At 34.7% G+C, this 14,965-nt stretch overlaps 1 protein-coding gene across 2 annotated transcripts in view; it reads right to left on the bottom strand.

The window, feature by feature from the left end:
• The window catches only part of SEC24B (SEC24 homolog B, COPII coat complex component), a 46,975-nt gene that overhangs the window by 13,484 nt on the left and 18,526 nt on the right, over window positions 1-14,965 (bottom strand). For both annotated transcript variants that reach the window (XM_009649191.2, XM_035888873.1), the window contains exons 5-15: window positions 10,830-10,910; window positions 8,953-9,134; window positions 7,634-7,818; window positions 6,329-6,431; window positions 5,140-5,266; window positions 4,398-4,507; window positions 3,332-3,444; window positions 1,736-1,854; window positions 1,318-1,373; window positions 792-998; window positions 31-154 (exon numbers count right to left, since the gene is read on the bottom strand). In XM_009649191.2, the coding sequence (XP_009647486.1) occupies window positions 31-154; window positions 792-998; window positions 1,318-1,373; window positions 1,736-1,854; window positions 3,332-3,444; window positions 4,398-4,507; window positions 5,140-5,266; window positions 6,329-6,431; window positions 7,634-7,818; window positions 8,953-9,134; window positions 10,830-10,910 (1,407 nt within the window). The remainder of the gene's footprint in view (window positions 1-30; window positions 155-791; window positions 999-1,317; window positions 1,374-1,735; window positions 1,855-3,331; window positions 3,445-4,397; window positions 4,508-5,139; window positions 5,267-6,328; window positions 6,432-7,633; window positions 7,819-8,952; window positions 9,135-10,829; window positions 10,911-14,965) is intronic.

Genomic DNA, 14,965 nt, shown 5'->3' with positions numbered 1-14,965 from the left:
GAGTGAATGCATACATTAGGTACTTCTTACCAAGAGAAGCTAGATCAGAATATTGTGAACTTAAGAGAAATAAATCCACAGCGGTCTGCTGGCCTGAGCAGTCCAGTGCCAACTTCTTATAAAAATCTGTTGCTGGACCAAGATGCTGGACCACCTTTGGTGAATAAATTGTACAAGAGTGAGTTAAGACAACAATTGTGCTCTCTTAAGACTGCATGGAACAAAAGACATCTACTCAATAGCAACGTATCATAAGGAATTTTCCTTTAAGCAATAATTTGTAGGTATTTCCACCTGCAGAAATTATTTTCTTTATGGTCTATACTCTTCTAGTTTGTATTTACAAGCAGTTGTGATCCTACTTTAAGGAAGTTTATGTTGTCATACAAATAAACATTCATGTAACTATATAACACTTACTGGATGCTGTAAACTACAAGGCCACAAGTACAATAAGAAATCACGTTTTAGGTCTATAATTTAATATAACCATGCTTTGGTTCAAAACCCAGGTTGGTATTAACGGAGTCAGAGATATTTGCAGCTTCTTTTGCTTGCCAAGAAAAGCTATGGACCAAAGGCCCAGAAGACAACTCATGTGCTTTGAAACTAATAATACCACACACATGTGTCTAAACTAGTGATCTTACATGCACAAACACAGATGCTGAATAAAATTTAGTGAATTGCTATAAACAAAAACCAGGAGTTGATCTGCAGAACGATGCAAGTCAGAAAGATGTGGCCAGTCCCTAGTCTCATGAGATTAATATTAAAGGAAGTTTTTGTACCTTTGTGCTTGACCTTTGATTAGGATCTTCTCTGGAATGCAAAAGCCCTGCTCCCAAAGATGGTAACTGAGTTTGAAACACCGATATCCGACCACCCGTTGGAGACATCAGTTTAAACGCGGCCTGAAGAGCAGGGCCCAATGCACTGTGTGTTTCTCTTGTATTGGTGAACATATTTGGTAATGCATTCAATAGATCTTTTATCAGCTGCAGAACAGATTGAAAGGTGTTTATGAGATTTTGCAAGCTTAAGATTTTCTGCTATTTCTAAAAAGCTGCAGTGCCATAACTGAAGCAGAACAATCAGTATCAAAATTTCAGCTTAGTTTCACCACACTAAGTAAAACAAAGTCATAATTTAAAAAACTATAATGCATCAAAAAAACAACATGTAATACTTCTATAGTTAAAAAGTAGCACTAGAATTACATATTATGAAGACAGGCTTGAATTCAAAGTTTAAAAGGAACCTATATTTTGAATATTTAACTCCTTAAATTTAATGATCCATTTTGAGAAATCATACCTCTTTGCTTTCATGGAGATTTACAAGTAAACTATCTGGTGTAGGTAGGAAAATATCTGTAGGGAGAACATAAAAAAGCATTTTATTAAAGAAAAAAATAGCATTAAAATAGAACAAAACATTTCACTGCCCACTGCTATCTGTACCATGAAATATGACTGTACTTTTCTGATACATACACTAGAGAGAATAATACAGTCTATACAAAGCTTGTTTCATTCAAAGTAAAATTAAAATAGAATTTCACTTTTTAAACACCACCTACTCTGTAGTCAGGGTAAGATTATTTTTTAAAAATATATTGCCTATACATTCAATGAAATTGACCCAATACCAAAATATTTGAGAGATTCTAATCTTTCTTCTGGGGAAAAAAGTAGCTTCTCAAAAACTTAGTTTCCATTTTCTTTTTACTTACCATCAATATCTGAGACAATCAGCATCTGAGGCTGCGATAAACCTTCTTGCAAGTTGTAAAACTGAACAGTGCTGTCAAACGTTATGAACCCTATTCTTGTTCTTGAGTCACCAGGCAGCCTGAAGCATTAAAAAATAAACTATTAAGCCCTAAATTTCTTTCTCAAGACATACGCACACAGAGCTCCTGCTGATGTTAGCAGAAAATCAGCTCATGTATAGAAGGTAACATTTCTTCAGTATTTTCTGAAAAGTGTGGATAATGATACAGTTTACAACACTAAGTGTTACAGGTAAGCACTAACATCAATGTTTTGTTCCAAGAGAGAACGTAGTAGGTTCATTTAAACATTACACTGACACATGAAAGAAGGTAGCCTTCTCAGTTCTTCAATAGAAAATAGTGTGTTCCACTCTTTCATCATTCAAAAAACCCATTTACTAATGTAGTTACAGAGTACTTACAGCCCTAAACCAAAATCCAATGCCTCTACAATGCAACACACTTATTCCCACATGGACCATATTCCTGTGTATGGCATTAAAAATATAAAAAAAGAAAAACTAAATGGGATTTCTCAGATCAAATATAAAACATCAGCAAGTGCTGAAAACCATGATGGTGAACAAAAGCAATAGAGGCAAATATTGTTTTTACTATCTGGGTATATAAATTAACTGGATATACTGATTTTCCTATAGACTTTGCATGGGATTTTATGATTTTTCCTAAAATAGTTTAGCATGTTTCTGAGAATCTGTTGATAAAATACCTGTGAAGATCTGAACAAAGAAAAACTAAACCAATAAATTTAAGTGAAGAATTTTATTGTACATTGTCTTTATCAGAAATTAAAATCAAGTTTCCCAATAAAAACTTGTGGAAAACAATTTCCAGGGTGAGGCCTCCACAGGACATAAATTAGTTTTCAAAAGACACAAACGTAGCGAAGTTTATCAACCCTCCTTCAAAAAGCACCACCAACCCCATACATGCTGCTCCAGTGCAAAAATAAGACAGATAGAAAGCAGCACAGGTAGATAGAGGTAACTGTAATCTAAAAAACCAAACTGACAACACAATTTACCTAGGCAGTCTCACACTAGGGGCTACAACATTCCAGTACGCAGCATCTCAGCTGTTTCAGTGCAAGAACCAGACAATTTAATCTCTGCAATTCAGTTGGTTTTGTTGGTCTTGGCAGGGGGGAAGCAGTGCACGTCAGTTGTTTTTACAAACAACATGTTGTTAGAAGTTACAGCTAAATATTTTTTGCAGATAAGTAAATTATTTGCAGATCCACCTTCAATCACATGCAAGGAAGACAGCTCTCATCATGTAAATTGATTCAACACCCGTTTTTTGGGGGGTTGATTTTTTTGCTTGGTTAGTGGTATGGTCTTTGTTGGTTTGTTTGGTTTTTTTTTTTTTTTTTTTAAGACATGTAAGTTATATTTCAGAATCTCAGGAAACAGAACTTCTGTCCTTTAGGGACAGAATATTTAAACACTATATGCAAGTTTTCTGTAAAACTGTAGGTTAGTATTGTTCATAATCACATGTTAGCTAATTTGAAAAGGTTGTTTATATTCTTACTTGTCTAGGTTTTCCAGCAATGACTGGCAGACTATTGTCAAATATCCAGCCTCCACTGCATTATGAGACACATCTAAAACAAATAAATATACCGCAGGCTGAGGAGGACGAAGCTACAAAGTAAAAAAATAAAAATAAAAAAAATGTTCAAAAATAATATTTAAAGAAATGTTAAAAATGATTAGTCATTACAAAGGGAAGTGGGAAAAGGGAATACTTAGAAAAAGGCAAGATACACATTATGCAATAAAACTGGCTTACTAAGACTCATGCAGACAGACTTAACCACAATTCCCAGTGGTTAATAATTCCAATTTGTAATAAACATACAATGTCATGCTTCAGAACAGAAATCGGCTATTTTAGTCTCTCCTTCCAGCAGTCAACTCAAACATGACTCTCTGATGCCAGATATGGAATTCGCTCTTCAAAACACCACTGTTCTTTCAGGATGTGGACAATGTTATCTATTAAATGGGGTTAAAATACTCTACCTACATCCTTTTCCCAGCCATATAACAAGCTGTATTTATTCATTGCCAAATGCCTTGGCCACAGTGTTTCAATTCAAAGACAAGAGAACAATTTATTTCTGCTGTTGTTAATAATGCCATTTTCCCAGGCCTTGTTTATCTTTCTTGGAGACAAGACTACTATTCACAGTAACTGTAGGTTGACTCCTAGTTAGAATAGTTTCTGTCACAATTACTAATTAAAAATTTGAACCCAATTTAATTCTCTTGTTATTCCATTACTGGTCTTTCTAAACCTCTTCAAAATGAAGGAGAAATCCGGAAACCACATTACGTCAGACTCAAACCAGACTATGCCACATTAAACTACACTGGACGATTACACACACTGCAATTGCCTTTAATTGACAAGCCTCTGAATATCTACATTTGCCAAAATTAAAGAAAAATACGAATTTTAACTATTCTCTGGTGTTAAGAGGGCCTTCACAGGAAAATTAATACACACCATGGGAGCAATATGCAATATTAATTTCAAACGCTTTTATATCAACATGCAATTGTTGTCGAGTTCCCATGAAAACTTTTTTTACCATATAGTCTGAGGAAGCAATGAATTCTACTGTAGAATTTTGGACCTCTGGCCGTTTGTGAGGCTCTCCATAAGACCGCGTCAGAGGATTATACATAAATTCTTCAGGAACTATATAAAAAAAAAATTCCACCAAAAAAAGTTTATATATTCATCAGCAAAGAAAAACTACTACAGCAGCTACAAGCAAACTAACGCAGACATATTTCAATTATCACTAACAACGGAAAAAAGTTCATGTTAAGGATACATAAAACAAAGGAACATCTCAAGTATCCCAAGCAACATCAAAATTAAGTAACTGGAAACAAAACAAGCTTTATTTTAAACAGCAACGTTCCCCCAACTTTAAAACACCAATGCAAATAGAGCATTTCACAACAGCAAGCTTCAGTCTGTAATGTTTTTTATAACCTCTGGCCTGGATTGCAGACAGTATTAGCGGTCATCATGCTTCCATTTGCATATTGCAACAGCAGTCAATGGACTAAGTTGATTTCATTATAGAAGTAATCAGGATAACATGATTACATTTTCTTAGTCTCCCAGAAAATTGCAAAACAACTTTTTGCTTCAGAAAATGCACAACATAGCTGCCTTACGATCCAGAGATTTTATAAAACATCTTAAGAACACTGGCATTTTAATCTACATTTTAATCTAAAGTATCCCATGGACTGATATGATGCAAATACTTGAAAGAGATTCTATAAATGCAAGCATCTCCTGCTACAAAAACTTACCATCATTAACTCTATAGCACAGATTGCATTTCCACCTCCTTTGATCAATGAAAGAAACAAAAGGGTTGATATATGTCCTGCAAGATCTGCACCTCACTATTGTGCTTGATGTTATTACTGGTAATTGCTAAAAATGAACAATGGAAAGCTGTATCAAAGGTATGTAATACATTTTACGGAAAACATTACTATGCAGTACAGTGTATAAAAGCTTTGTAAGACCAGATTATTCTATCATCCTTCCTTTTATCCTTTTTGCTCATTTTCATACAGAGTAATAATGTTGCCTATTAAAAATATCCTCCCCTTTAAAATCAGAAGACATATTTAATTACTGTCTTAATCCAATCTTACATTGTAGTAAGATTTTTAATGAAATTACTTTAAATTACATAGTTACACAGGTACTATGGGAAGGGGAATTATGAAAGAGAACAACTTCAGGGGGCCAAATACGACAGACAGCAAATCTTACACAAAAGACACACATTATATGAAAAAGTCAAACCAGACAGTTATTCAGCTTTTTACATAAATACAAGTAAGTTAGATGGGGAGGAGCTGCTTAACAGTTATGAACACAGCTTCGGTCTTACATTGTGCTTAGCTTCTATTAACAGCATTTATCCTGCCAGTAATACGTTCAACATAAGCACCTCTTTTCAAGAGGGCACTGTAAACACCTTTTCAAGAGGTATCTGACAGTTCTGAGCCCAACACACAGAGCAGCAATTCAGAGCTTTAGAGAACCACAGGCAAAGATTTCCAACAAAAGGAAAAAATTTGGAAGGACTTGTCCAAAGCTTCTCCCTTATGAATTTCAATGAAGTAGCAATTTCAAGGCTTTCTTCCCCCCTCCTCCTCTCTAAGTCCCAAACAATTTTTGCTGCTTCTGTTAAATTTAGGACTTAGAGTTCATTATATTTTACTGTTTGAATGAAAATAGGACAAATGCATATATTAAACACATATACTAAAAAAAAAAAATAAAATACTCCTTATGAATTTCAATGAAGTAGCAATTTCAAGGCTTTCTTCCCCCCTCCTCCTCTCTAAGTCCCAAACAATTTTTGCTGCTTCTGTTAAATTTAGGACTTAGAGTTCATTATATTTTACTGTTTGAATGAAAATAGGACAAATGCATATATTAAACACATATACTAAAAAAAAAAAAAGTAAACTACTTTACCGTTAGGTCTCTGAAGGGATGTAACAACAAACCCAAAGGAAGCTTAGCTTTGTTTAACAAAGCCTGTGTCTGTGGAATGTTCGTCAATGTACATCGAAATGAGCTGAAAGGAAATAAAAACATTATGTTGAAAATGAAATTTTATAATATATTAAAAAATTGCGTTAACACACGATTTTAAAGAATTTGAAATTTAAGAAATCCTGTTTTACAAAGCTGATTTAATAAACAAAATTGAGGTAAAGAGATTAAAAAGCCTCCTAAAGAAACAAAAAAAATACTCTCCCACTCCCCAATTTAGTAGTTCAGCAATGCAAGTATATCAAAATGAACTTGCAATAAAGAGACAAAACTACTTTATGTACAACACTCAATGTAAAAAGATGTATTTTTTATTCATTATAAAGATTTTTTTGGGTGAAGGAACTAAAGAAGGAATACAGTATTTACTAGTTCTCAGAAAGTAGTAGAGGATCTAAAATACCGAGAGAATCAAAATATTTCTTTTGTGTATGTGAAAGGGAGGATGGACTTAAAGCTAAATAAAGGGCACTAAAAAACCCCAATGCATGAATAGTGCTGTCCAAAGCGTTCCACACCTAAGAACGATTTTTGAGAACCCCAATTTTTTGATTTGTGTTTTCTGGTGGGACCATGCATTATCACTAGGGCAGTAAGCTGAGTTAATTTAGGGCAATGAATAAAATTGCTTTTGGAATTGGAATCAAGATCTTTGAGGAAGAGCAATTTCCATTGCACCTAGCTGCACTTGACTTGGGATAGTAGATAATACTAAGATAATATTGCTCAATGTTAATCAGAGGTGAAAGGATACATCATGATTGCAGGATTACCACAGTAAAATATACTCACAGTTTATTCAGTGTATTTAGGCATGATCATCACAATTTTCTGGAAAAAAATCCTATGCAATATTACAAAAATATTCTATGAAACGTACTGCATAACATTAAGGTGTTTATTAATAGTTTTTTCTTTTTTCTAAAAAAAAAAAATTAGATTTTTTTTTAATTTAGATGGATAAAACAAGGCAAAGATTAAGCAGGTTTCTTAATGTTTTAATAAGTGAGCTACCCTCATGCTGCATATAATGTATTCTGATGGCAGGACAGTTTCAACATTTGTTTAAGGATGCAGAGGATGAACTTAATTTCAAGTGAAAGGCGTTATCTTAGCTCATCACAAAGATTTAAAGTCAGGAGTTGGTTTAGACATTTTTTGACACTTTAAATAATTATTAGTCACTGAAAAAATGTAAGAGGCTATTCTAGACAGTACACTTACTCTGGACTGCAGTTTAATTTCCTAAGATCAGAGTTCAAGTTAGGCACAGGTGCTGGAACTGAGGATACAGGCAAAATGTTTCTATCTTGTGTAAGGTTTACTGGTCTCAAGCTTTCTGGCTGCTGAGAATGCTGTAGACTTAAGCCTCCTAAGGAAGAGGACAGCTGGTTCACACCTGGATATTGCTAAAAAAAGTAAGAGCATTGCAAACGGGTAAACACACAATATGTTTAAAAAACAACCTTAAATCTTCTTGTAATCCCAATTCTTCCAGACATGTATTAAGAAAAAAGATACAGCAGTAGTTAGTAACAAACCCAAACAAACAAGAAAAGAGTTGTATGGCAGAAACTTAAAACTGTTAAGATGACTGTGACATACCTTCCAAATATGTATCATTGGACAATATTAAAATTCAAGATACAAATCAATACTGGAAGTCACATGTAACCCTCCAAGATTTCCAGGCATAAGAAAACAAGTTACTAGGAAAGGCTGACAATTTGTTTCCCACCCCCCCTACTCTTCAAAGATGTTACAATGTAACTTTTCCAAGTTACAGAAACTGTTTTAATATATTTTTAAATTAAAACAAAACACCATAGAAGAGGAGAAAAGGTTAGGTTGGAAAGCACCTTTGAGGTCTGGAAGTCCAACCTCCTGCTCAAGCAACAAAGTTAGATCAGATTGCTCATACCCTTCTCCAGCTGAGTTTTGAAAATATCTAATATTATCTATAACTGAAAATATCACTGCTCCTGGGTGATTCACATGCACAATGGGAGCCAGGTCATTGGATACAACTTGTTGGGTGTTTCATCCACTCTTTACTAGGAAAAGAGAGCAGATGCAGGCAGTCTGCTCCCACACACACTCAGCACAAGCTCTGTAGAGCTCTTTCATCTGGACCCTATGCCATGCCTTGCTCATACGGTGATTTAATGCTTGAGATCATAGCCCATAGTAGTGCTCTTATTAAATGTATATTTGCTGATCAGGTACTTCATTATGCTTCTTTATTGTTCCCTATCAATAAAGCACCGCTCTTTGAAGCACCAAGCCTTAAAATTGTGGATGCTGCTAATAACTGCTGAAGCAAACTTGTTAAGCCAAATTGTTTGGAGATACACTTAAAATTTTAATTCAAAAGCCTTCTAATAAGAAGTTAAGATCCAGAGCTATGACTTCAATATTATACTTAATATTGTCTCAGAAATTATAAAAATAAGAAAATATGTAAAAAAGGAAATATATCGTGCAGAAAAGACTTTTCTCATGAAATTACTTCATAAAGTAACTTTTAAATTAAAAATACAAACCTGTGGATAGTGCTGAAACCCAGGATGGTGTCCTGGATTACTGGGCTGCACAGGAGTAGATGGTGCTGCATTTTGGTAGCCAGGCTGCAGTGCTGGATATCCATAACCAAAGGGCTTAGAAGCTTTTGATGTTTGGGGGACTGATGGAGCAGGAACTGGGCTGCTGGTCACAGAACGTGTCTCTAGAAGGACAGAAGAAATCCCACAGATATTGAATATACATACTATTTCTTCTTAACTCAAATGGAAACTCCTAAACGCTTAACAAACAACACTTCGATTTATAAATTTTTTCATTATCCATCAAGTTGCTTATCTGCACTGACCAAATAAACTAGCATGGAAGATTACTGCAATTATGCTGATAAAGGGGGTGTATGTGGGAAGATGACCATAGACTTGTGTAACTAATAACAAAATGCTACTTGAAAAGAAAAAAAAAAAGCAGCTTTAAAAAAAAATATTTCAACGGAATAAAAAAAAAAGGAATAAAACCGCCCTAGAACCACATTTTATTCCAAGATTTGCACTTGATATAAACTGCAAAAGAGACCATTAATGCTTACTCTCTCCTCTACCACTTCTCAATACTGTTAAAACATAAGGCTAGGATGACAGAACTAGTTCTCTAAATGTAGACACAGAGCATTTCTTGAAGTAATGCAAGTCCCTTCTGTACATCCCTGAAGCACAGTTTAGTCCCACTATTTTTAAAGGCCAAATTGACCTAAATTCATAGAAAATTTAACAGTTGTAAAGAGATGAAACTGCTCTTTACAAAGGTCTATAAATGTGAGCTAAGTTCCAGAAGAATTTAAGCTTGGTAAAATCCACTGGGAAAAGTGGCAGTCAAAGACACCAACCACTCAAGAAACCAACCACCAAAAAAACCTACATTTGGCACGAGCTCTCTAGGAGGAAAAAAAAAATAAAAAATCAACAGATCGAAAAAATTTAAAGTTGATCCTGTTACTCCTTGAGGAAAACAGAAGGAGCAAGTTATTTTTAGAATATGCCTTCAGCAGAACCAAAATTGTTCATTATTAGCTGCAAAATTAGAATTCATAATACGGCAGCCACACCTCTGCTACCCTTACTGGTATGAGCTAGACCCTATGTGGATAGCAGTATTGGCTTTTTACTTGACAGAGATTTCACTTTATACAGAAACTCATCAAACTAAGCAAACCAGTGTGACATTCTCAGAGGCCAGAGCAATGCAAAACAGCTAACAGGGAAGCCCTGCCCCCCAATTAATCCAATTGCCATTTAAAATATTGGCTAACATACCTACATTGACAGCATCTTTCCCACCTGCTCTCAATATGACAGCTCAAGACTGCGGCGGTCTGCTAGTAGGTTCATTTAGAATAAACCTGACACTCCTGGTATTTTTAGTGATAAAAATAAACAAAATAGAAGCCATTTTCTTTAAACTAAAAAAATAGAAGAAAATAATCTGATTCAAGCATCTCTGCAAGCTGATATTGTTGGTCTCAAAACTTCAGTGGTGCATCAACTATTATCAATTACTAATGTCAACACAATCAGGCATACAGTATGACCTAGAGAAAAATGCCTGCTTTCACACAGAGCATACTTACAGCACTACCCTCAGTATTACAATGGAAAATATGACTTCTGATACAAGAAAGTTTTATTAAATGGTTACTCCAACTTCAGTGTTAAAACTGTGAAAAGTGATTAAAAAAGCAAGGCATGTTCTTTCTATCTCCACTCCTTTCATAGGCATTTCCTTTCACCTACTTGTTAATTAACAATAACCATCACCAGAAATAGAAAAAAAAAATCATAAGCAGTAAACATTTAAGTCTTTAAACAAACAATTCAGAATTAACATGTGATGAACTGCTTACCTGGATAGCCACCTCCTTCCAGGGCATCATAATTGTTCAGAACAGGGGAGGCACTGCTTGTAGTAGAGGAACTATCAATTGCTGGGGGAGGAAAATAATTTAAAGTTAGTGCTTCAGAAATGGCAGCTTTTTAAGAAATAAGAGACTGAGAATTTCTTCTAAAAACTTTGATACGAAACTATCAAGAAAGATCCTGGGGAAAAAAACATCATTTCAGCCCTAAGACTTGAAAGCTATTACCACTGCAAAGAGGAGGGGGAGGAAGAGATAAACATTCAACATGATATTAAAAAAAACAAACAAGCAAGCACATGCCCAACAAATGGCAAGGAAGATATCAATGGGAAAAGGACAAAAACAATGAAAAAGGTTGTTTCTTGAAATAAAAAAAAATTTCTATTAAAAGTTCTTTCTAGACTACACCAACTGATGCTATGTACAACATTTTTAAAATAGTCTCTATTGTGACTTCCTTCACAACTGCAAACAGAAGATTCCCATCCTCTTTAGAGCAATTATGCACCATCCCCAACTTCAAGCAAAACTGACAAGTGTTTAACTCTTTCCTCCTTTCCATGCTGTTGTAATTCAGAGCTTGATTTGTTCTCAATGTAAAGCTTGTATTTTCCATTGAACATTGACAATAAACAGTTACTTTTGGTACAGACACTATGTAAAAAGTAGCTACATAGAAGTAAGTAACAAAAGTTAACGAGCCGAAAGGAAAAAAGCATAATGGGCACATATGTAGTTCTTGGTACTGAAGAGACTCCTAATGCTTAATTTTTAGTTCACTCTATGGCTATATCTTGAATAACTTATTGCAAAACACTGCAAACAAAAATATATTTAAAAACATTTCTTCCAGTGCCGTTATATACATTTTCAAAGAAAAAGGACAAAGGAGATTAAATGTATCTGCTCCTCAAAACACCCCAAGCCATCAAGTGTGACAGAAAAGAGAGAGCATATTTAAGAATGCAAAAAGAGACAATTATGTATACAACTTTTGTGGAAGAACAGACTCAAAGGAGATTCACTGAAACTGTTCTACTCAGAAGGATCAACCATGACCACACACCCCATTGTGACACTAAAAGTTTTCCAAGGGAGAACTCCAATGGTGGAATATTGGAGATTTGATCCCCCTTCAATTGAGGTTTCCAAGTAAAGAGACTCCTGCATATGGAAGCATAACATCACTGACATTTGGGACAAGTTAATACCATGGCAACATCATGACCACATAGATTGTTTTTGAGCATTCTGCCTTTAAAGTACTGAGCTAAGAAATAGAAAAACGATTAAAACCACCTGTAACACTAACAATAGATTTTATTTTAAATATTAACACTGTGAAACTCACACAATGTTAGTTTTCAGGTTGTTTTTCATTGTCAATTTCCCTTTTTTTCCCCCTGAAGCTTATAAAAGAACATAACTGCAAGATCTTGTTCCTACCCGTTCTATTCTAGAAACTGAAAGAAACATGATTCATTATTTTGTTCCCTGAGCAGGAACACAGCTTTTAGAGGTTTGCTAAGTCCTACCACAGAATTGCCAAAATACACTTTTGTTAGGTCAACAAGGTCAAGATTTATGAATGTTCAAAGTTTTTCTTGTCTGACCAGAAGTTAGTTCTGTATTTCAAAAAATTACCAAGAGGATATAAGCACAGTTGTGAACATGTAAGACACTGGTTCAAGCTTTCCAATTTAACCACTATGTCACTCTACAGAGTTTTTCCCCCAGTAAATTGTATTCATAAAATTATATCAACCTGTAATATAATTCCATATAAAATGAGTTTGCTTTTTTCACTAGGAAGATATTAATGATATAGTGAGTTGCAAAGAAGAAATATTACATACTTCCCAAGCTCTGCTGAAGAAGTTGAGAGAAACCAATCTGACAAATATATGAAAGAATATATAGCATGCTGTAAGTAAAAATAATGCAACTTAGTCACACTTCTACTTTCTACATACAGAAAAGTTCTAGTCAGAAAGTATAATCTCAGATACCTTGAAAAACAAACAAGGTCTGCGCAACTTAAAAAAGGCGAATCCTATTACTGAGTATCCCATATACTTACTGAAGACCTTTCACTCAAGGTCTTTGCCTCTGAAGAGCTTTCAAATTTTGTAACCTGTTCTTGAGAACTGTCACAGTCCCAACACCTGCAAGAATTACAACGTGCCCTGTTCTACCCTCCACTGGAAAACAAACAGTTGACTCAAAACCAGTGACTTGTAGAGTTTCTTGCAGGCGAAAAGTAGCTTCAAACACTTAAGCTGGTCACACGTGCCATGGAAATCTCACAGTCTCCATCAATAAAAACCACAAAAGCTTCCACAAAACTAAACAAGTTTTCCTGTGCTTAAGTTAAGCTACAATAGCTGTCAAAATTTACTTTAGCCTAATAAGCGCCAGACCAGAGAATGTATTAGGAAGACAAAAAAAGGTTATATAAAGAAAAAAAAAAACAACATTAGAAAACACTGCTTACACAAAGATAATACTTCTAACATGCTTTTTACAGTTAATTAATTATTTTACCAATATAACTTTTCTTTTCAAGAACTCTTTGGCAACATAGCTAAAGATCAAACTGTGCGTTAAAGATCTAAGAGTGACAAAAAAATTCAGAAGTTACACAAACACAAGCAACCAGACGTCCAATACCTATTTTTCATCAAACCACTAGCACAGCCTGAGCTGGAAACCTGTCTACAGAATCTGTTTAGGATTTACATTAACTCCTGGTGACAGTGCATAAAACAGGATGCTTATTAATCAGGTATACTATGTATTAAACCTGATGCCCTTTCATTCTTTTGCATAAGATAAATCTAAACACAGTGATAGCTCAAAGGCTACAGGCTTTAGTGAAGTACAGAATGTGAGAGAGAAAGACGGTAGGGATTATGAAAACTTTGTCTCTGGTAGGTTTAAGGAACAAAGTAAGGAGACAAAGGTTGTGATTGATAAAAAAAGTCTGACATATCCTTTGACAGAAACCTTGGCATGGGATTAGGCAAAGATAATTATCTGCAGAAAATTCAGTAAGTAGTCCGGCAATAAAAAAAAAAAAACACCACCACCAAAACGCTCTCCTGGCTCTTTCAGCCTAATCTTTAGAAAGCAGAGTTCAAACAGCAGCTGCATCACAACAGCCAAAGCAACGTGGAAATGTTTTCCAGCTGGTAAAATATAGACTCACGGCATTAGAAGAAAAATTGGTATCTTATATTAGGAAGTATCCTTAGATTTAAAAAGGAGAGTTATTCAAGAGTTGCTATGCATAATTTAATACTAATACTCAAGCCTACTGAAAGATCATGTGTTATCACACAAAGGGTAAGGAAGTAAAGAAACTGAACCAATAATCTGAAATATCTGCATGTCCTGTGAAGTTCTTTCAAAGTATCCTAATACTTGTGCTCCACTAAGAGTGGGGGTAATATCACTTATGTTGATACTATTGCACCCTCCAAATACTGTCCTTCTCTGGCTGGAACAATGTCAAATCTTTGGCTGAAAATGCCTTTCTCCTTGGAAAAAGAACAGCAGCAACAATTTCTTCTTATGTTCTATTAATAATTCAAAATAACAGTTGAATCACTATTAATCGAATTGGTAACATGAAGCCATCATGTTGTTCTTAATTATGACCTGGATGTCATCATTGTTTTGCTCTATTCTGCATGAAATCATTAAAAGAGCACTAAGCTATTTTCACAGTATTCTAGTTTTACAATTTAATTATTTTAATAAAACTCAGAATTATACGGCACTAATTTTTTTGTGCTTAGTTACACTAGGAATTATAAACTTAAAGGAAAAGTTACAAAAGTTTGCTATCCCAAATTAATACCCAAAGACAGCACACACAAATGGGACTAGTATGTCAGCACAAGGTATGTGGTACTACTTCCAGCTATCAAAAAGGGTAGAAGTCTAACATTTAATCTCAAAAAGCTTTTTACACCATTACCACTCATATATAGACTGTTCTTCGAGTTAGAAGAAAAAAAGTTACCATCCAAGAAACTAAGGTGATAAGAAACATCAAACTCACAAACCCAGGCCATTCTGACAAAATAAGAGGCAGAATCCTTGCAACCAAGAACATA

Source organism: Egretta garzetta, unplaced genomic scaffold (genome assembly GCF_000687185.1).
Source record: "Egretta garzetta isolate BGI_Z169 unplaced genomic scaffold, ASM68718v1 scaffold41, whole genome shotgun sequence".
Classification (NCBI taxonomy): domain Eukaryota; kingdom Metazoa; phylum Chordata; class Aves; order Pelecaniformes; family Ardeidae; genus Egretta; species Egretta garzetta.
Note: the sequence above shows the minus strand (reverse complement) of the source record. Positions and strands in the feature narration are given on the sequence as shown.